The 23,422-nt window shown below is 41.7% G+C and overlaps 1 protein-coding gene across 10 annotated transcripts in view; it reads right to left on the bottom strand.

The window, feature by feature from the left end:
* The window catches only part of MICAL2 (microtubule associated monooxygenase, calponin and LIM domain containing 2), a 153,305-nt gene that overhangs the window by 84,643 nt on the left and 45,240 nt on the right, over positions 1–23,422 (bottom strand). For all 10 annotated transcript variants that reach the window (XR_013835826.1, XM_079965562.1, XM_079965561.1 and 7 more), the window contains exons 3-14: positions 20,917–21,124; positions 19,784–19,900; positions 19,046–19,147; positions 15,798–15,953; positions 14,295–14,395; positions 12,897–13,154; positions 11,902–12,017; positions 10,958–11,084; positions 10,373–10,463; positions 10,106–10,253; positions 5,492–5,691; positions 4,422–4,528 (exon numbers count right to left, since the gene is read on the bottom strand). Coding sequence is in view for 9 of the 10 variants with exons in the window: in XM_079965562.1 (XP_079821688.1) it covers positions 4,422–4,528; positions 5,492–5,691; positions 10,106–10,253; positions 10,373–10,463; positions 10,958–11,084; positions 11,902–12,017; positions 12,897–13,154; positions 14,295–14,395; positions 15,798–15,953; positions 19,046–19,147; positions 19,784–19,900; positions 20,917–21,124 (1,731 nt within the window). In the remaining variant the exon portion in view is untranslated. The remainder of the gene's footprint in view (positions 1–4,421; positions 4,529–5,491; positions 5,692–10,105; positions 10,254–10,372; positions 10,464–10,957; positions 11,085–11,901; positions 12,018–12,896; positions 13,155–14,294; positions 14,396–15,797; positions 15,954–19,045; positions 19,148–19,783; positions 19,901–20,916; positions 21,125–23,422) is intronic.

Genomic DNA, 23,422 nt, shown 5'->3' on the forward strand with positions numbered 1-23,422 from the left:
AACATAGGCTGGTCCTATACACTTGGTGCCTCATTATGAATTAATGCCAAGATAACTCTTATTCATAAACTAATTTTAAACCATTTGCATTCTAGTCTTCAGTAGATTTTAGCCTTGCAAACACCTGGAAAGGATGGTTTTGTTGGACAGACAAGGTCACCAACTGAATTGCCTAACTAAGTCAATATTTCAGTATGGATTCCCCAAAAGCAAGGCCAGCACTAGATAATAGACCAGACTGATGAACTAAGAACTTGGCATTCAGTTTGCTGACAGTGGCTAGATATGCCTTCAAGAAGCTTATGGTATCACAGCAATCCTGCAAGTGTTTCTGTACCACTGAAATAAATGGGGGCATGTGCTGTATTCAGGGTTGCAGCTCAAATGTGCAAAGTGGTTTGCAGTCATTATGCGATCAGCTCCATAAGGCCCTGAAATCACATAACTCCCATAACAATTCCCATTTTACAAATGGAGGAAATAAAAGCTGGGAGAAATACTTTGTCCGAGGCTCGTCAGTGGATTAAAGGCTACGCCAGAGGCCTCAGACACATTAGTTCAGACCAAAGCCAAGAGTTCTTTCAAACGAGTCAGAATTACATAACAAATGCTTTCATAATAACCAACGCTTATAGAAGTCTAGACTCCTCAGCTTTCTAATGCTACAAAGCATCTGAGTGTGTTGCTTTAGGCAGGACTTCGGAGGCAAAGTGTACTGTGGCAGTGAAGCACACATAACTTTTAAGCACATCATTCAGTTGTGGTAACTGAGCTCAGAGGATTAGAACTCCAGTGCTGCATGGATCTACAGATTTAATTCGCAGACATGAGAAATTATCTGCTATACGAACTGGTGAGCAAAACGTTACAGCACCCAACAAACAAGTTGTAGGCTCTGGCTTGACTGGTATTGTGTTTCAATTTTCTTTTCTTAAAACACACCAAACATTTTGCTGGAAAAAAATATGTAACCTGTCTGTGTTCCTGCAAATGTCAAGACCAACCACAGGCTGCAGCCTTGTAATCTGCACTGCTGGCATTGAGCAGGGGCGGAGGGAGAGAGCAAGATCAAAGAAACAAGGGCTTCCTTTTTACATTTCCACTGCTTATAATAAATCATGGTGTAAGGAATCAAGAATGATCTCAGCCCTAACTTTTGGGCTGATCCCAAAGAAAGAGAAACGGATGACAGTATGTTAAGTACTACGTCTTCCAAGCACCGGCTCTCACTAACAAAGCATCATGTTCGGTGTAAGCATTAGTCAGCCTAACAAGACTAAACACTGCGGTGGCACAATTTGTTCTGCTGGAGTTCGTATGTTCCCTCTCATGGGACAATAGAACACTTCTTATCTGGAGTCTTGAACAGGAGGCTTTGGTAAATGGATTTCTGTCTCTCCTTACTGCTGAATATGACTGACATAGGAATTAGAAAATTCAGATCTTTCTACAGTACGGAAAAGATTTGCTGCTAACAAATGAATAAAAACAAAGAGATAAGCTGCAGGTGGAACAGGTAGAAACATTTCCCCCTATGTATAACAAATGCTGTTAACATTGTGCCAAGAGTTGAATAACTTCTCCCCACAGATGCCAGTCTACATTTTTAACAAGTGGTGCTTATGATAGCCATTTCAATAACAATGGTTAATTTAAAATCGGTGATACTGACAAAATTAAATAATTACTAGGTAGTATTCCAGACCATATGCTTCGTTTGAACTATTCTACTATCATGCTTTTTATCAACTTATTGACGATGGGTGCTATTCAACTAAGCCATCCTCAGAATAAGATAAAGGTAAAGGACTCATGGACGGTTAAGTCCAGTCAAAGGTGACTATGGGATGCAGCGCTCATCTTGCTTCAGGCCAAGGGAGCCAGCATTTGTCTGCAGACAGCTTTCTGGGTCATGTGGCCAGCATGACTAAACGCAATGGAACACTGTGACGGAAGACAGAGCGCAAGGAAACACCATTTATCTTCCCGTCGCAGCGGTACCTATTTATCTACTGACACTGGTATGCTTTCGAACTGCAAGGTTGGCAGAAGCTGGGACAGAACAGCGGGAGCTCATCCCATTGTGGGGATTCAAACGGCCAACCTTCTGATCGGCAAGCTCCAGACGCTCAGTGGTTTAGACCACAGCACCAAATCCATGGGTTTAAGTTGCTACTCAGAGTACGACTTAGTCCCCTTAACACCGTACATTCAAAGCACGACAATACCACTTTTAGCAGTCATGGCTCCCCCCCCCCCAAATAATTCTAGGAGCTATAGTTTGTGAAGGTTGTTGAGAGCTGTTAGGAGACCCCTAGTACCTGCCCAGGCCTATAATTCCCAGAGTGGTTTGACAATAAATCTCTTCCTAGGTAACAATAAGTATTGTAGCTCTGTGAGGCTGATGGGGGGGGGGTCTCCTAACAACTCTTTGCATCCCTAAACTACAGCAGCCAGAATTATTTGGTGGAAACCATGGCTGTTTAAAAAGCAGTATCATAGTGTTTTAAAGGCATTGTGCAAAGGTGGGCTTAGTTAGATACCACCCCATGCCATTATTTTTTCTTTCTACTTAATGCCCCTGAGATTGCAGAGGTCCAAAAAAGACTTTCTTAAAAATGAAGGTTCTCATTTTCCTAGACCCATATTAGATTTTGTTGGGATCAAAATGATTATTGGTAGATACATGGGATTAGGGTACAATGTGCTCTCTTATTCAGCAAAAGCTCTTGTTGTTGAAAGGAAAGGGAAGATCTTCACCAATTCTCCTTTCCCCCTACAAGCTCCATCCATTTCCAACACACAATCCACCAAATAATTTTTTCAGGGGGTGCAAGTGGCTGTAGGTGGGAAAGAAACTGACAAAACCCACCACCAAACTTTCCATTAGTGTGCTTGTTTTGTGAGTAAGCATTCTACCCAAGGGATTTCTAGATCCAACAACCCTTAGGTGATAAAGTTAGATTTAAATTGTAAGGCTCTGAGAAGGATTTTGCTTAATTCTAATCTTTTACATGAAATTAGTTCTGTTAGGCCCTCTGAATTAATAAATACAATATTATTTACATTTTTATTGTCCAGTTAAGAACAAGAAAACTGGGGGGGGGGGTAATGAATATGGGTTCAATATGAATTTTTAATTCAGGTTATTATTAATGTCCAGCACTAATATAAACAGGGCACAAGTATGCAGTGTTGTAATGACAGAATTGTCCATGAACAAAAAAGTTGTTAAGTGACACCTTGAAAAATACCATATCAAGTTTTTAGCAAAACAATCTGCTGGAAGTTTGCTTTAAGAGGGTGTGGTATTCTTTCTCTCCTGGAAAATTTGATTTTTGTCAGTTAGGCTTCTGTTGAGTAAATGTGCCAGCTCTGTTTGCATGGCTGAGCGAAGAAATGCTGTTTCCTAAAAAGGGCATGAGGTAACTGCTTGGTAGCTAAGTGTTCATATGATTTGAGGATGTTATTTATAGAATGGGCAACATAAGAATGATCTTATACTTAGTTCTGAGTAAATTCTTCCTAGAACAATTTAGTGTGTTTCAAAAACCCAGCTGAGGTAATTTTAAATGCAGACAAGGATTTTATAAGTTGGCAAAATAATATTTCCTAACCTTTTCCTGCTTCATCTATGACCCTCTTAAAACAACAGAGACATTTTACCCATTTCTCTTCCAGCATTAAGGTTAAGTCTCAGTTTTGCATTCTGAGATTGCCACGAAAACAGAAAATAATAAAATCCTAACCCAAAAAGTGGAAATTAAAGCAAAGGAAAGTGTGCATTTGATTTGATACAATAAAAAATAATACCCTCACACAAAGACAATTTTTTTTTTACTGAATCAGAACATTTTGTTGCATGCTAAAGAAACTTCACATTTGGAATATAAACAATGACGTTTATCTTACTTGACCCAGTAAATAACCAAGATAATCTCACCTAACCAGATGGACAAATGATCTGGCTCAATATAAGGAAGCTCTCTGTGGCCTCACAGTTCAATGGGGCAATGTGGGGGGAAGGGGATAAATACCAACAAAAAACCAGAGAGGAAGCTTTTAGCAAAGGCCACTTCGGCAAAGACACAGCCAGTAACGACTGCCCCTAATAAGTAAGATCTCTAAAATTTCAAATAACTCCCCTGCCAATTGATCATAATCCCTCCCCCAATTCACCACCCGCAAATGCTGCAGTGAATTCCTAGAGGAAAGTATTCTGCAAACAAGCCTGGGAACTGCTTTGCTGGATCAAACCAAAGGCCAGCTGAATACTGTACTGTACATAATGTCCCCGAGTACAAAATTCTGTTTTGGCTATCATAACTAATAGCTCTTTGATGACTACAAGCACATATTAATTTGGTTTATAATTGGGGTTTTTTAAAAGGACAGGGCTACTGAAGTTATAGGATGCTTACTTTAGGTATTCTCTTCCTTGGAAAAGTTAAATTCATGTAGTTATTGAAGTTGAATGATTTTGCTGAACAAAGATCCTTTCTTTCTCCATTTCGCTTATCCGTAGCACCTGTTCAAACATGGATAAATAAAGAAATAAATATAAAGTATGCTGTCCAGCAACTGGAGCATTCTTATTAGGCTAAGGAAATACTCCTCTTAATAAAGCATGTTTTGAAATTTAACCTCGAAATTCAAAAAGCTCTGTTTTACTCAACTGTATTTTAAAATAACATCACTGTCTGAGCCAAACAGCACAATCTTATTCCTATTTATCAAATTTATATTCAATGGGTTTTATTCAAGCTAAGTGTGCCTGAGATTGCACTCATTTGCCTGTAAGCCAATCTAAGATTGTGTCTTCTTCACTAGCAAGCATCACTGAAATTTGTATTACTTGGCCTGTAAATAGAAGTTTCAGCAGCTTGTAATCTAAGAGATCAAATACTGTTGCCCTAGCTCTTCTGTAGTTCAGATTTTAATCAACATGGAAGATGTCTTCCAGCCTTGCCACTCCCATCACCACTTCCCTTCCCTTAACTAATCCTTTTCTAATCCTGGTGGCTGTGGATCATGTGGAAGGTTGACTGGAATATGTCTCTCTCTTTTTGGTATGGTACTGATAGATACCACTATACTGAGAAACCTCATGCCCCAGCACTCCTGGTGCCTGGTACATAAGTCAGATTTGTTTACTTGTTAGGATGGAGTGAATGAGTGCAAAACCAACAACTTTGTGTGAAACATTACAGCGACACTAAGTACAGATGAATGGCAATGACCATGTCAACCAGCTCTAGATAAAATATTTAAGCCAGCATAAGCCATTCACAATATTAGACATTACACCCCCATTTCGTTTTAAAGCCTGGGATAACTACAGAACACAGCTATTACAGTTGGACATTCCAGAGCAAGTTATATTGGAGCTGCAAGGCAAACTTTGGCTCGGCTTCAGGGTCAATCAGGCAAGCTGTAAAACAGTGAAAGGCTGGCTTCTCTTAAGACTTAAGAGCAACCTAGATTGACTTACCCACAGCTCTCAGAGGTGTTCCCCTAAATAGCTCATAGAATTTTGAGAGGTACATGACCATACTGAGTTTATCAGGCTCTCCAGAAGACACCATCTCTTTCCCCGTAGTGACAGGGGGAATTCCAAACTCTCGCTCAGCAATGTCAAATGCCAGCTGGTTGTTTCCAACGGCATCTTCTTCATTCAGGGAGTCAAAGTCACTTGGGGATTCAAAAAGAGGGGCACATCAGTCTGCAGAAGTGTAGATATTTTAGTTCCCCTGCCCTGCCCTTCAATAATATCTTCTATTTCGGAAACATTTTATAAGCAACCATTTCAGAAGCCTGCTGCAATCCTCCACAGAGAAATTTTGTTTAGGAAAATTGGCACCCCCACCAAACAACACATGAAAGTAACCAAGCACTTCGATTTAGTTAAATCTAAATACTTCTATTCGGTTGAAAAAGTTGCCTCCTTGAGCAAAACTGAACATGTGTGGTCTAAGAATCAGCCAAGGGCTACCCTTGGTGCAAATCACACTTCAGCCTTCAACTCACTGGGTGGGCCTTGAAAGGTTGCCATCTCATCTTCAATCCTCAGTCATGCAAAAGAAACAACCTTGAATTGTGGCTTAGTCCCATCCACAATAGGCATTCAAATCAGGATCATACCACTTTAAACAACCATGCCTTCTCCCAAAGACTCCTGGGAACTACAGCTTGTAAAGGGTGCTGAGAGTTGCTAGGAGAAACCGATTATCCTCACAGCGCTACAATTTCCAGGGTCCCCTGGGAAGAGGGATTGCCTGTTAAACCAACTCTGGAAACTGTAGCTCTGTGAGTGGAACAGGGGTCACCTCTCTGCTGACAACGACAACCAATTCACAATTCAAAAAACCTATATATTTTTTTAAAAAAAAATATTTTATTTAGGGTTTTCTTGTTTTACAGTTTGAGTGTAATGCCTCGTATTTTTTTTTCTCTCCATGTAACATTTTAACAAATCCGTTTCATTTGTTGAGGCATTAGTAAAGGTAAAGGTACCCCTGCCCGTACGGGCCAGTCTTGACAGACTCTGGGGTTGTGCGCCCATCTCACTTAAGAGGCCAGGGGCCAGCGCTGTCCGGAGACACTTCCGGGTCACGTGGCCAGCGTGACATCGCTGCTCTGGCGAGCCAGGGCCGCACACGGAAACGCCGTTTACCTTCCCGCTGGTAAGCGGTCCCTATTTATCTACTTGCACCCGGAGGTGCTTTCGAACTGCTAGGTTGGCAGGCGCTGGGACCGAGCAGCGGGAGCGCACCCCGCCGCAGGGATTCGAACCGCCGACCTTTCGATCGGCAAGCCCTAGGTGCTGAGGCTTTAACCCACAGCGCCACCTGCGTCCCCTGAGTTGAGGCATTAGGGGGAGAAAAAAAGAAGGAAAAAAAAGAAAAAAAGAAAGGGGGTGGAGGGAGGGGACATGGATGGGGTGGGGTCGGGTAGAGGTGTTTCTATTATGCTTAATGTATGTAGAGTTTGGTGTCAGCGTGCTTGCGTTGTTCACTTGTGTTCCTTGGTATATGAAACAACATGTGCCAAACAATAATATGTTGAAACTCCTATCCTAGGAATTGAGGTAGGTATTCTGTCCCTGGTACAAACATGGCAAATGCTAGCAGGGAAGGTTGATGCTTGCAACATAGCAACAGCATGTCTGGACACAATGCTCTGCCCCCCCCCCCCAAAAAAAATCTGATGAACTTTTTCAGTCATATTTTTTTGGGGGGGGGGGGAGAAAAAGGCTATATTCTTCGTTTCAAAAGAATACCAATCCCTGTTCCCACCAGCACAGACTCTGAAAAGGTGCTATCTTGTGATGTCGCATCCTTCCACACAGGTATGGAATCAGAAATGGTCCTGAAGCACACTAGGAGTGGATGTTTGCCACAGTGGTGCAAAGTCTTTAAAAGGCAGCCAGGGTTGGAGTATCCACCACTGTCAAATCAAAGTGTAAATCTTCCGCCCCTAAAGATTTTTAACCATTTCTCCAGCTCACCTCCAAAAACTGCAGCAAATATTTCTCCACTTTTACAGCCAGAGAGAATTAAGCTCTGAAAACAAGGAAATGCCATTGGCTGAGCTCTATTACACATGGATGAATTCCCCTCACCTTTCAAAGGATTTAGCCATTATACTTATGATTTCCTTTCGGGAAGGGGATACAGCTGGTGATATTCAACATGTAACTTGATAAATCAAACCATGCCAGATTGAAGAAGATCCCAAAGCGGTGAACCTGATCTTTGAGAGAGGATGCAATGCTATCCAAAAGCAGATGAGTTCCACAGCCCTGGTTGGTTAAACCACCAACCAACAGTGCCCCTCTCTTATCTGGATTCAACTTCAGTATACTAAGCCCCATCCATCTCACTATGGATAATTCAGAGTCAGACATCCTCATCTAACCTTTAACCACATTAGATGAAAAAGGCAGAGTGAGACTGCAGAAGCATACTCATGCTACCTAAACCCCAACTTCCAGAAAACCTCTCCTAGCAGTTTAATGTTGATGTTAAATAGTATGGTGGGCAGAACAGAACTTTGCAGAGCACCATAACAAATGCAATGGATTTATGAAGAAGAAAACTCCATCCCACTTTCAACCCCTCAAACAGAAATGGAAGTCCTTGAGCACAGCATCTCCCACGTTCAACAGGACAGGCCACCCAAAAAGTATATCATGGTCCATGAGATAGGCAATGAGAAGTCCAGATCAATTAGCAAGAGCTAGACTGCACCCTCTCTCAACAAATGTCATCAACCAAGGCAGTTTCAGTTTGCAAGCCATGCCAAATAACGACTGAAATGGGTCTAGGTAATCTCTGTCATCCAGGAATAATTACATGCTTGAGCACCTTAACCTGAACAGGTTGCAGCCAGACAGATCAATTAGTGTCAAAGGAGGCTTCCCCCTTCACCACTTCCACTTCGCTACTGCCCCCTTCAAGGCAACTAGCAGCACCATACCTTATCTCCTAAAGAGATGCATTTACCATTTGCTGGTTCCAACCATTCCCTCTCACACTGGTGATAAAAGCCATGGGAAATGGTAAGCCAGACCTTTCTAAGTGCCTTGTCAGCACTATCAGAAAGCAAGAACAGAAAGAGATTCAACAAACTGTCAGAAGGCCCTCAGAATTAATGAGTGTTGCCATCAAGTCCAAGAGCATAGCAATTTAGAAAGCCCCTGGCTGCTCCTGCCTCAAGCAGCAGCAACAATAAAGACAAGAGGGGGAGGGGGACAACAGTGGAGCACAAGCCTTCCTCCAGTTAGTTCTCAGGTGTTTGTGGCTACTTACTGAAGCAGCCATTTTAACTCTAAGGTGTACTTTCATAGGAGTAAGACAAAAAAACCCCCACAAAACCACCTCCATCCAATCATGTACAGCAGGCATGGCCAAACGTTTGGGACTACAATTCCCATCATCCCTGACCACTGGTCCTGTTAGCTAGGGATGATGGGAGTTGTAGTCCCAAAACAGCTGGAGGGCCAAGTTTGGTCATGCCTGATGTACAGTGTTTAAATCTTGAACTGGTATTTAATAGTTTAAATAGTAAGGACTATTTCTCTAGTAGTGCCATGCCCAGATATTTTTGACACTGTCTGCACCTCAAAACAAATCCATGGGGAGGAACGGCTTTAAGGTGTAAGGCCACCCTGAGTTCTTTTCTGCTGCCCCCTAAATAATCTGGGCAGAAGGTTACTTAGGCAGATCACGTTCTTTGGCTTGGGTAACAATACAAAACAGAGCTTGAGGCTTAACAAACACATTCTAAAATGTCTTTTATTCAGGCTATCCCAAAAAAATCCCCATATGGCACTAACTGCATGGTTTCTGCATCACTCCCAACTTGGGAGCTGATACAGTCACGGCAGGAATACAAAGACAGCTTCCAGAAGGGGTTTATAATCCAAAGTTCTACATTTGTAACAATGCTTCCAAGTCCCTGGCAAATCAAACTGGCCAAATCATCAGTAGAAGAATGAACACTCATTCTTGAAGGGCCTGGTGAAGGTAATGGTGTAGCACACTACTCTGTGCGTAACAGGCAAGGAAACACCCATAGAACCAACTGTTGGATGTCTCCCCAGGGTTCGGATCCTTAACATCATAACAAGTCGTATCAAGTTGGCCATCCAATACCAGTTCAAGAATTGGTAGTGTATATATCCTGAATGTTTTGTGTTGCAGTGAGCCCTTTTGGCACAGACCTAGTAAAGCTATGGGATTCTTTTTTCCACAAATATCATCTTCCCATGTATATTTGCAAAGAATTATAGCAGTTTCTTGCTTTAAAAAAAAAAAAAGCAATTCAGACTCCGACAAAAGTAGGCAAAATGATACAGTTAAAATCTCAAGTAGTAGTTCTTGGAAACTGTATACCTTGCATTTTTACTTTTTTTAGTACTGAGCCAAGGACATTCACGAAGGAAAAAACGAGCAAATACATGCTTAGTTGCAAAAAAAAGATGTTAAAAAGGGAAACAAACTCTCCTCACTGTTTTGATTGGCTTTACCCAAGTCTATACTTTTGTAGGTGGCAGAACCTGCAATTAGCTAGCATTACACATATAAAAGACATAAGAACTTACATGAGGTCAGGTCTGAAGCGATGCATAATTGCACATAAGGCAAGGCCACTCTTCCATGAAGTAGTGAGGTCCATGACACTAACATTCCTGTATCCTTCTGTTTGTTTTTGACACCAGGTTAAAAGCTTGTTTGGCCTTATATCAGATTCTGAAATAGCAGATTTTAAAAAAATAAATATATAGTCACTTGTCCAAAGCTACAAATCTCCCCTCCCCTCACCATTTATAGGATGTAAAAAGCATAATAACAAAACATGCATTTCATACCATGTCTTGAAAGTCCAATTGATCTTCTAATGGAGTCTGCTCTTTCTAGAGGGAATGGCTGAAGCTCATTTGTAATGTACAGATGCTTCACCTAAAGACAGACACACCCCATAAAATACAATACTTGCTATAACAACCCTGAATTCTCAATCTGCTAATTATTCAGACTCAAAATAGGCCTGTCATACCAACATTTTCCCATCAAGTAACATGAAAGGTTATCAAAATTTCTGACTCAAACCTGGAATATAAACCAGGAGCACCATGATTTATAAAGCCTGATGTGATCATCCTAATTGGGTCTGTATCTCCTAATCTCTCAAATGTTTCGCTTATACAAACATTGCTTTATCTAGGGAATTGGAGGCTGAGTGACTTGACCTTTCTACAAAAGTCAGTCATTTACGGAGCATAGGTAAGCATTCACACTGCTTTCTAGAGCTTGTGGGTTGTATTCAATGTTAGTCATATTCAGAGTAAACCCTCTGAAATTAGCAGACGTAACTAAGGTTCATTAATTTTAATTGGCCTGCTCTTGAGTAGAACTTAGCTGGAGACAGGCATTTCTCATGTACCCCAGCTTACCTGATGAGGTCGAACACAACTTGAGTTCAAGTTTGGATAACGTGTTGCAGGATCAATGGTGTACTGGTCAAAGTTCTTAGTGATATTTTCAGGTGTTGTCTGAGGTAAGAGCCTATAAATGCTTTCTCTGGAAGGTAAAAACAAAAGGTTGCAAGTGTGTGTGTGTGTGTGCTTTCTATCTTACAGTGTTTTCTTTACCTTATGTGCTCCCTGCATATATTTAGAATGTCGAACACAATACTTGAACACATTGTCTAAACATGATAAATGACTGGGGTGGGAACAACTGAGACAGATGTTAAGTATGTCTTCCTCAAGCAGGAAAATAGCTAGGAAGAAATAAGATTACATCACCCAAGATCATATGGCTTTGATTTTTTTCCCCTTCACACAAGGAAGCAGCTCCTTCAACCACAAAACAGCATCGGGTATAGATTCATTCCAAGTACGACTGTACTATCTTTTTGTCATCCACAAACATGCTTTCTCAGCCCTTATATGCCCTTTCCCTAAGTCCAGACTCTTGCCTTCATTACTCAACACACAAAATGCCATCCTAATAAATCCTCAGCAGCTCTTTGATTCTTACTTACTTATTTAGTATTCTGCCCTTCATCCAAAGGCCTCAGGGCTCTTCACAACAGAAAAACACAAAGCCTGCTGAAGACATTCTTATTTAGACATGCCTACCCAGATGTTCATAATGTTTGTGAGAGTTTTTATTTGCCTTAGTCTGGTCTATTTTGGTTTTGACTTTCTGTGTGTTTTAAATTATGGTTGTAATTTTTTTAATAACAATTTTACTGTTTCACTTTTTTTTTCTACAATGAAGCAGTACATAAATTTAAATAAATAAATAAAATGGATCAACCCAGGCCCCTGGAAAATCGAAGTTTGCTTGGTTTCACTGTAATACATGGGAAGAACAAACAAGAGATGCCAACCTTTCCGCAAGGATATCAAGTGGATGCTTTCCTTGGGCCCAACTTTTCACCATCCACGCTGTGTCAAACGCAGCCAGGAACCCTCTTGCACAACCAGTGCCCATGGGCCAGAACGGCTGCGAAATAACATCAACATATTAGATGAAATCTAACATCATGATCATTCTGAAATGACCACACAGCTATTACTCTGCTCTTCAGAATGGTACAAAACTGTTCTTAGAGACTTCAAATCAGCAACTCCATCATATTGGCATAAAACATTTAATCAATATGTTCCCTAATGTGGTGACTGGTTAAAGTATCTACTTACAAGTCACATATGATATCATCCTGCCAAATGGAAAAGACAAATGCCCACAGAATGTAGTGGAGTTAGTAAAAAGCTCTAGATCCACAGGGCCTATATCCATTTGCTGGGAGAATGTAAGGGATTCCACCGATGTGAGCTAACATGTCTAAATCAAACTTATTGTTTTTCACTGTAGCCTGAACAGGCAAAATCCAAATCCTACTTCTGTTCTCTTGGGAACAATGGACCCTCTCCAATGTTGCAGCTCTGCTGGTGAAACAAACTTCCATGTGCATGATGGAGCCTCCTTCTCCTCTCTTTTCCCCTCCAGCTCCCCACCCCACTCCCCCAATCAATCAGCTCTTGAGAGTCCAGAGCAGATTTGGGGGTACATGGAGATAAGGAGAGGAAACTGAAGCCCCATTGGGTCAGCAGAACTATGTGAGTGGAGCACTGGATATAACCCAATTAAGATCTTATGTTCCATATTATTTAAAATTAACAAACTCACTATGATTTGGCGCAAGCCATGTATTTACATAAGATCCTGGAACTCCAGCTTTTAAATAAAAAATAAGTTTTGAGCTCTCATGGCTGCACAGCTTTGAATATGTAATTGCTAAAATCTCCAAGGTGTTCCATGGTATCAAAGAAGCCACCTGCCTAAACTTTTTTTAAAAAAAGGGTGACAACGACACACTACCTCTAGTAAACTGTCTCCAACAAGAGCAACCAACAGCTGGTGTCTGTGTCTCTCTCGTATTAATGCAGCATTTTCAGAGGCATACATGGAAGTAAAATCAAACATAGCTACATCTGGTTGACCGTAGTGATTAATTGCAAAATCCAAGGCAGGCAGTTGGTAATCAGTTGCAAAATCGGCAGCTTCTCTTGCATAGGACAGCAGATTGTCTTGGTCTACGTTTTCCCCACAGAGTAGCATTTCAGTATCAATATAATCCTACATTGGAAGACAAAACTATATCATTAGAGATCTTTGGATGTTCGCACAACTGCTACACAAAAAAGATTATGATATTCCACATGGGAAGAACTGAAGGTTTGATAAGATTCAGGTTATATTCTGACTTCTTTCTTTTAAAAATGTATTGATGTATTTATCTTATGTTACTCAGTATATTTAAGTCAAGTTTAGAGACCATGATCTGGCTTTCACACAATACTAGATTAAACCATGGATCCTTTTGCTGTCATGTTACCTAGGGATAAAACATGGTTGGGCTTAGTTATGTCTGAACCTGACCCTATTGTGTGTCTCATGCCAAATAAACTATGAGCCTGGAGCCAAGGTTTGATCTCGGCTTACCACTCATGATTTGTCTGGGGAAAGCAGAATACAAGGCTTGGATTGGATGTAATGCTAAGCCAAACCATGGTTTAGCCCTGTGGAGCTCAGCAGCAGCAGAACTGGGGAAAGAGTGCTGTGGTCGTAACCACGCCCCTGGAAACCTGCCTGTTTGTTTATTCACACTAAATCCAGGTGAAGGGGTTGAAGGTAAGATCAGATTCACCCATCAGCTGATGATAGAATGGAACTGTGCTTTCGAATGATCTCTCCTCTATGCTCCTCCTTCAAACCACCACGGTTCAAAGGAGGAAATTCAGGGTACCCAATAGTGTGCTGCAATCCTCCCATCAGCTGATGGACTGGTGGGAACTCACCTTGCTGGATCCAAGGAACAACTGGGAGCTTTGAGCTTGTTCTTTTGAAGTCCTACCCCTACACACTCACATACAGAGTCAGGTATAGGGTAATGGGTGGGGCTTCCTGAAAATGGCCTGGTGGACCACATTTGGTCTGCAAGATGTAAGTTCAACACTCCTGGGGTAATACAAAGTATGAGTGATACGTATATATTTAAAGGTTTATTTGATTGGGATGATTACATGGTTTATTGGGTTGGATACTAGCCAAGTGCATGCTCCCTCTTCATCTCTCCTCTTGTGCCCCTGGGGTAAGTGAAGCTACCTTTCTTAAACCACAGCTTCCTGTGACATCTGAAGAAGGAAACTGTGGTTTATAGGCTCCCTCCAAACTAGCATATGATAGAAAGGCCTTAACCCACATTTGAATACCTACATCGATTATGACGCCCTTCTCCAAAAGGCTCTGCTTTTTTGCAGTCATCACAAAATAGTGGGTGCTATCTTTATAGTAAACAATATTCTCCAGGTCAATTCCTAGGGAAGAAAGATATTTCACACACAAAGCACCAGAAACACAATACATTCAACAAATGACAGTTTAAACCATAATTAAAATCAGCAGTGGTTAAGAGCTTGCAAACAAATGTCATGCTATTACAAACGTACAATCTGCACAAGCATATCAGCTTGCCAGAGGAAATAATTCTCTTCCCTCTCCTCATGCTCTGCTGTGTGTGTTTATGGGGGGTGGTCTCCTGATCCCTTTGGAGCCAATTTTGTGGGAGTGCAGAACTAGAAGATGAGGAAAAGCCCCACTGTGCAAGCCCTTGCACATCGCTTCTGCTCACAATATTTGTTAGGTGACTCCCGCCTTATACATTCTCTTAGAAAACAGTAATTACAAAGCCATAGATACCTCCCTAGGAAGGGAGTTCTAAACATGTGGGGCCACCACCAAAAAGGCTCTGCCCCGGCACCTGTTGATCCCTCAGATCTTACTTGCATACCAAACAGCAGGTTCTCAGGTGCCAATTCTGAATTTCAGGCAGGTTTATAGCTGTGCAAATTTCTCCTTTATCTACTCAACATTTGGCACAAACCTGTTCCTTATTTTAGTAGCACAGAACAGTTGTAATGATTTGTTTACTTCAAAACTCCAATGCAGCTGGATCACAGCCAAATTGTATCCATCTCATGTTTATTTCAAATACTGTGAATCAGCTCCTGTGCAGCTAATCAGCATTTCCACTTGTGTATTTTAATAGTTTTTATAAAGGTCATCAAAACAATGGTCTACACTTCTACTTAGCTCTAACTGGTTTGAATTTACTCACATCTACTAGGCTCCTAATTGTACATTTAATAAATGTCTACAGTGATGCCAAAAATGAGTATGAGTAACTGAGATATATTTACAACAGCAGCCGCAACAACAACAACAAGAGACTTCCTCTTGGTTCCTAAACTGAATTTTCACAGGAAGTTGATACTGCAAAGGTACATTGGGCTGAAAGATGGCCAGACCCAGCTCAAAACCGGTCAGTCATGGATCACGTTTCTTCAACTCTCAGAGTTAACAGCAGAGTTAACAGAGTCAAGCAGCATATAGCTAATCATATAGCAAGAAAAACAACAACAAGCCATAAAACACTGGCTAAATTTCATGCACACCACACAGGCCTTAGGTACTCAGGGGGGAAAATCTGTGCTACTGAAAATATTTGTGTACACTTTAAGAATTTTTTTTACAAAACTTCATGTAAGAGACGCAACTGGTGGAGAATAAGGATAAATATATCTGCTTTCAGTAGTCTGAAATGAAGTAATCGCCATCACTCAATTTAGTAACTGGTACAGAACTGCTAGTGAGTTAGGTTCTCTTATTATTCTTTATTTTCCTTTGCCATGGAGGAAAAAAAAAGATCAGATAACCCACCTGTGTCTTCTTTCAGATCTTGGAAGAATTTTTGATTGAAGATGAAAGCAACACCACTGATCTCCTCCACCTTAGCTTCTGCTGTTGTATTTCTGTTTATAAAGTTGGCAGTGATTGCAATCGCCAGCTTTCCACGAAATTCCTTCCTCCTAAAGCCTAGTACAGAAAAGCAACCCAACCATCATTCGTCTGCTCCTCAGCTCTAACCAAAGTATTTTCATAAGTTTAAGATGTAAAGCAAAAAGCATCATCTCTCACAGTGCAATTTTTAAATTAGCCATTTGTTCAACTCTTAGCTAATAACTGTAAAAATACAAACTTCTGGCAGTAGCTGGTTGATGGTTCTCAGTCCAAGATTATGTCTTTCTGGTACCTGTCTGGAAGAAAGCTCACCCCCCACCCCAAATATTGTTTTTGAGGATCATAAATTAACATCAACTCCTACGGTGTTGCTACTGTGCTCACTTTCCTCATTCAATTATCCCAGCCAAATTCTGATTCATTGTATAATAATATCCTGCTTCACCTATTTCAAGTTCCTCCTTTCTGCTTCCCTATTACCTGTTTATTAGTTGAAACCACACCTGCTACAAAGTAGTTGCCTTATCACCCAAGGCAGATTCCTCATGTTAGTCATCTTGCCAAACCTCAATTCCTCTCCTTTTCCACCACAGGCATATTTTCATCTTTCAAAGCCTTTGTGAACGTTGTACTTACAACCCACTTAACAGCCAGGATGGGGATCCTGTGGCCCTCAAGACATTGCTTGACTACAATTCCCATCATTCCTGGTCATTGGTCATGGTGGCTGGGAGTGATGGGAACTGGAGTCCAACAACACCTGCAGGTCCGTAGGTTCCCCTTTCCTGCTTAACACTTTGTGCTTCCATTTCTGCCCATTTCTGCCCATGATACCCAGCTCTACCTCTCTTTCAAATCAGAACCAGTGAAGGCGGTGAAGGTCCTGTGTGAGTGTCTGGAGGCGGTTGGAGGATGGATGGCGGCTAACAGATTGAGATTGAATCCTGACAAGACAGAAGTACTGTTTCTGGGGGACAGGAGGCGGGCAGGTGTGGAGGACTCCCTGGTCCTGAATGGGGTAACTGTGCCCCTGAAGGACCAGGTGCGCAGCCTGGGAGTCATTTTGGACTCACAGCTGTCCATGGAGGCACAGGTTAAATCCGTGTCCAGGGCAGCTGTGTACCAGCTCCATCTGGTACGCAGGCTGAGACCCTATCTGCCTGTGGACTGCCTCGCCAGAGTGGTGCATGCTCGGGTTATCTCCCGCTTGGATTACTGCAATGCACTCTACGTGGGGCTACCTTTGAAGGTGACCCGGAAACTACAACTAATCCAGAATGCAGCAGCCAGACTGGTGACAGGGAGCGGCCACCGAGACCATATAACACCGGTCTTGAAAGACCTACATTGGCTCCCAGTACGTTTCCGAGCACAATTCAAAGTGTTGGTGCTGACCTTTAAAGCCCTAAACGGCCTCGGTCCAGTATACCTGAAGGAGCGTCTCCACCCCCATCGTTCTACCCGGACACTGAGGTCCAGCACCAAGGGCCTTCTGGCGGTTCCCTCACTGCGAGAAGCCAAGTTACAGGGAACCAGGCAGAGGGCCTTTTCGGTAGTGGCGCCCTCCTTGTGGAATGCCCTCCCACCAGATGTCAAAGAGAACAACAACTACCAGACTTTTAGAAGACATCTGAAGGCAGCCCTGTTCAGGGATGCTTTTAATGTTTGATGTATCATAGTATTTTAATATTCTTTTGGAAGCCGCCCAGAGTGGCTGGGGAGGCCCAGCCAGATGGGCGGGGTATAAATAATAAATTATTATTATTATTATTATTATTATTTTCTTCCATCCTCCGCCTTGAAACCAGCCCTGTCTATCTTCCTTTGCTTCCGCATAACCCAATGCAGCATGGGTGCTGATGGGAGGTTTTTTTCCTTAAAAGTAAGAGCCACATGGAGAGTGATTTTCATGCGGGGAGATAAACGTCTTCTCCATGCTGCAGTCCTAAAGTCCACATTCAGTGTTAATTTTAAAAAACACTGATGCTGTGGACTAGATATGCAATGAAATGTGCATCGGCCCCCATAAAGGGAGTCATGTTTCCCATGACACAGGGACCCAAACTTCTTATGATGTTCACCCGCATGATTCTTCCCCCTGTCCCAAGTGGTTTTGTTTTTGGAATGAAGAACAACAACTCAACAGAGTTGCCTGACTCCCTTACTGGTTGCCCACACAAAATGCTCCCCTCCCACAATCTGGTTTCTCACCAGTGGGGAGGAAAGTTACATGGAATACAACTGAGCCTCATGAGTCACTTGGGCTTAAGAACCCCTTAGAACTATTCAACAGGTTCAGTGCACCAATGTTTTCTAAGTGTATAAAGGGCAGAAAGGAGATAAACTCGTGTTCTCAAAAATGAAACTGGCATGCACCAGGGTCCTACAATTCCCCATGGCATCTACTCCCATTGCCTTTGGTGTTTCACTGGCATTTCTTGATAAGCCAAATTTTTAAAAATCACCTAATTAAGTCCAATGGGAGTACATACTTAACCAGGTTGGTTCATGTGATATGGCTAGCAAGAACTGCTCAACTAATGTCTCATTGAGAGAAGCCAACTCAGAGGGTTGGAATTTTCCCTAATTATTATTTTGCAGCTATTGCAACAGAATATTCCTTTCCTTCAGCTGTTTCTTCTTCCTCAAATCCTTGCCCTAAGTGACTGTTCTTAAAATCATATCTTCCTAATTATTCCTTCAGACATCTTCACCAGATCCCCAGCAGGCACTGTAGGTGATGATTATTTTGAATACACATGGCCTACAACACAAAATGTAGGCCATTGTTGACTTGCTTGTGCCGTTCCTGATAAAACCATGAAACCTTTCTGTCAGGTATTATTCCACAATGTAAAAAAAATGAAATAAAAAAACCACAAGCACAATGTGATACACAGCTGTTAATGTATTTTATGATGAATTGTGTTTTAACTTGGTTTTTAATGCCACATTTTATAAACATTGTTAGCTGCTCTGGTTCTGTTTGAAGGCAAGTAGAATAAAAGCAATATATATGACAATAAAACGACTTTTAAAAGCAAGAATGTAACTTTTCTGTAAAAAACTAAAAAAGCAGTAATTTAAAACCAGTCATTATCCCACTCTACAGCCATTCCTGTAGTAAGAAAACAAGCAGGCATTTTGCTACAACTTTTACAACATACCTTCCAAGCTGTTTCTGCGGCCGTCGGCACCAATAACAACATCAAATTCATATTCTGACAAAGGATGATCCATTGGGAGAAATTCAGCACGCCAACCTATTTCTGAAAGGAGTAGGTCAGTCAGTGGTCAAACAGTGAGTAATTCAAACTGCATTGTCAACACCTGTGGGCTCCATGTATCAGCTCCAAGCAACACGAGAGAAGTCCATGTAAAGACTGCACAGCACAGCCAGCCCTACCATGAGGTAAACTGAAAAAATTACCTCAGGTAGCAAGAGGGCAGCATATTTAAACCGCAGCCCTATTGTCACTGCCTGTTGTTCTGAGGAAAGGGGCCCTTCCACAGAGAGAGGCATACTAGGTTAGGTGGTCCATGGAAGCTAAACATTTTTTTTTTTAAGTTAAAAGTTGCTAAAATAAAATTAAGCTTTCAACTAATTTTGAAGGAGAATTTCTAGCTGTGGAAGCAAAGCCAAGGCAGTGCAATCACCCTCTTGCCCAGAAAACCTTGCTCCAGGCATCCTTGAATTTATTGGAGAAAACATTCAAACTCCATCCAAGCAAGCTGAACTGAAGTTTATTTGGCATAAGGTATAGCCAAAATGCCAATAGAAAGAGACCAAACAGATTTAAATTAAATGCGCTCAATCACACCAAGCAGAATACCCAATTCCTTAAGGTTTAAACTGATCGCCTTATTTCTGTGCAATACTTTTCTTAACGAAAGTCATGCCGTACTTTGATTTTCTTGATCTTCAGGAGGCTCCAAAACTTTCACAAATTCTAAATTCACGTGGATTTCAACTCCCAACATAAGTGCAACCTTGAAGAGGATGAGCTGAAGCTGCCTAATACCTGCAAAAGAGAAACAATATGGTTATTTTAGGATGTGCATTAGTCAACATTTGAACGTATGTTTCATTGCAGTGGCAGATATACTTGTTTCCTAATACAGTGAAGGCCTTCAGAAGAAAAAGCACTCCAATGTTGCTATTTTCAGTTTAGCCAACTGATTTGCTAATTCATGGTTTTCTTTCTCTTTTTTTAAGTATCCTGGATAACTTTACCAGCAGGGTAAAAGGATACCAGGAATCCACTATATGCAAATCTAAGCAACTGCAATACACAGAAAGAAAGAAATTTAACTAGAATAATTATATGTTTTTTAAAAAATTAATTGGGTGGTACCTTAATTCATGCTGATCACAACTCACTAGCTCCCTCAGCTTATTTCAGTGTGTGCGCGCGCTTAAGAAATAGAAAAAAGGTAGCTAACTTTTTTCAGTCCAACAGCCACAAACCAGCAGTGGCCACGGCAAAAGTGAGCATGAACACTCCACACCGACTCTCTCTCACACACACAGCTATCTGATTTATCCATTGTTTTAATTTTTGTGAGCTGCCTTGAGCTGAGGTTCTTGAGGAAAGATGGGATATAATTAAATAATAAAACATAAATTTGAAAAATGAGGGCTGTCAACTTAACCTTCTTGAAAATTTGAAGAAATGTGTTGGCATTCAATTTATACAAAACTTGCTAAAAATATGGGTAGGGGACACCTGCTAGAAGGAGTGGGATGCCATGTTCTGTTCTCTATATACTGAAAAATTTCTTTCATCTTCTTCCAAAAATACCCAGCATGGGCTGTTTCCTACAGTGGATACAGGCTTCATCGGTTAAATCTGTTGTGGTATACTGGTATACCATATCAGGAGAAGAGCTACAACCCTGTACAAGCTCAAATGAATTCAACAGAAGGTGTCTGCACACAGCTGTGTAATGAGCTGCAGCCAATATTCCTGCCGTGTAGCTAGAGATGTATTCACACTGAACTTTCATGCAATGTCCATTCTTAGTGAATGATACTTACTAATGTGATCAATGGATCCTCCACAGAACTTTCCATAGAATTTCTTTGCTCCTAGGCTTCGAAGATCATGAATAGTAAAAGGCCAGAGGTGAAGCACATTGTTTCTTGAAAAAGTGTCTCGTTTCTCCACAACGACGACTTTGGCTCCTAGAAAGGCAAGTTCTATGGCAGTCCGCAAACCACAAGGTCCACCTCCAACAATCAAACACTGCAGGAGGAAACAGAGAAGCTTAATATATTAAGATATGTGAAAATATTTTATAGATGTTTTGAAACGATTTTATTTCATGATGCTCCACAATCAGGAGATGATTTTGAGAAATCTTCTCATACATTCAGTGCAAGACAAAATCAGAAATTGGTCAATCAATTCAGAGTTGTGTTCTCGGACTCAGCCTTTCCACTGAGTTCCATGATGAAAGAAATGTGGGATAGAAATGTCCCAAACAAATAAAAACAAGACAAAGGGTCAAAATATTCTTACATTGGTTAACTAGTCCATTTAAGGATGATTGTTCTCCTGTAACCTTCCTTGGGACGCAGGTGGCGCTGTGGGTTAAAGCCTCAGCGCCTAGGACTTGCCGATTGAAAGGTCGGCGGGGTGCGCTCCCGCTGCTCGGTCCCAGCGCCTGCCAACCTAGCAGTTCGAAAGCACCTCCGGGTGCAAGTAGAGAAATAGGGACCGCTTACCAGCGGGAAGGTAAACGGCGTTTCCGTGTGCGGCTCTGGCTCGCCAGATGCAGCTTTGTCACGCTGGCCACGTGACCCGGAAGTGTCTCCGGACAGCGCTGGCCCCTGGCCTCTTGAGTGAGATGGGCGCACAACCCCAGAGTCTGTCAAGACTGGCAGGGGTACCTTTACCTTTACCTTAACCTTCCTTGGGACCTTAAGGAGAAGGGCATGGCAAGGAATCTTACACAAATAATTAAAATGCAAAGCGGGCTTGGCTTAATTCTAGAGAACTTTCTAGGCTCTCCTTTTCAGAGCAGGGGTGTCAGCTTCTATCGTAAGAAAAGGTAGCAAATGACTCAATTATATGGATGGACAAGACTGAGTCCAGGATGCTATCAAGACTGGGAAAAGCAGGACAGTTGGCAGGAGTTTAGGAAGTTTTTGCAGTAAACTCTTTCTGATTAACATGAGAACTCCGAGTTAATGCATTTGCAGCTTAACAGTGGTACACAGTATTTTGTTGTACTCAACAAATGCATACCATAAATGGTTTCATCTACTTTGAGTCCCCAAGCAAACAAAGATCTATGTATATAAACAATGGCAGTTACCAAAAGCGACTCATTCAAACATAGGCCTTCCAGTGAATAATGTCTTCATCCTTCCAGACAAGAGGAAAAGCCCCACCTATTTGCTCCAAAGCACTTCAGGCAGCAAACCTTTTAAAGCCATAATCTGGGGTTACCATCTAGCAACGTATTTATCTTTGCTTCAAATGTATTTGCTCTTTGATTTATTTGTGAAGATCTCCTATTGAAGCACAGTTTACACATGGCAATGTACCGCTGATATTTAAATATTCTGGAGACAAAGCAGCATGGCTCTTGACAACACTGAATTCAGGAGTGTTTAGACTTTTACCTATATTAAATTATGAAAAGGACAGAACAAGAATTGCGAAAGGAGGAAAGAAGCCAAGCCACTTAGAACTCAGGTTACATAAGGAAATAAATGCAACCACTGAGCTCTGCTTTTTAGAAACTTCTGGACTAGGCTAAAAATGCCAGACTTCCTCTTTTAATCCCAGCTGAGTCCACTCACAAGTAGTGGTAGGGTAGAGATAAAATGCTAAAGCAACCTGCAAAAAGCAGAAAAGCTGGGTCAAAGGATCCCCTCCAGCACTATTCCTAGATTCTGTGTATGCAGCCTTCTGGTTCCTAGTGGCCTCGACCAACAGCTTGGGGTGGGAATGAATTTTGGCTTCAGCACTTCTGGCTGAAGAGTTTGCCTCCCACCAGTTCACTCACTTCTGCTTGCTGGGTTGGAATTCGGATAAGAGAAAGGCATTTTAAGAACGGCTTTGAAAACTACCTGCTAGCTTTTAAATTATGGTTATTTTATGCTATTGGTATACCCTAGCCAGCTGGAGGGCACTAGGTTTCCATCTCTGGTCTACAAAGGCCATCCACATGTTGATCACAACTAGACACAAGTCCAGCTCAAGTGTTGCCATGTGTGGCTCAGCAACTGCATGAAGGGGGCAGTGGGAGCAAACAACCGAGCTCCTCCATTCTATGTTCATCATTGTTTCCATCATCCTTCAACTCACTGAGGACAACTGTGTGGTATGGGAAGACTTGAGAAGACTTTCTACCCCCATTTCAGGATTCTGGAAAAGCAGGGTTCTAAAATGCTTAGATTTCGTACGTACAGAAGGCTCCCTGCTTCAGAAGGTCACCTTTCATGAGTTGGACCGTGAGGTGACAGCATACTCATCCCCACTGCTTCCCCCACCTACATGTTTGCTGAGCACAACAAAGGTAATACACAAATA

This window comes from Podarcis cretensis (assembly GCF_951804945.1).
Source record: "Podarcis cretensis genome assembly, chromosome: 1".
In the NCBI taxonomy this organism is placed as follows: Eukaryota; Metazoa; Chordata; class Lepidosauria; order Squamata; family Lacertidae; genus Podarcis; species Podarcis cretensis.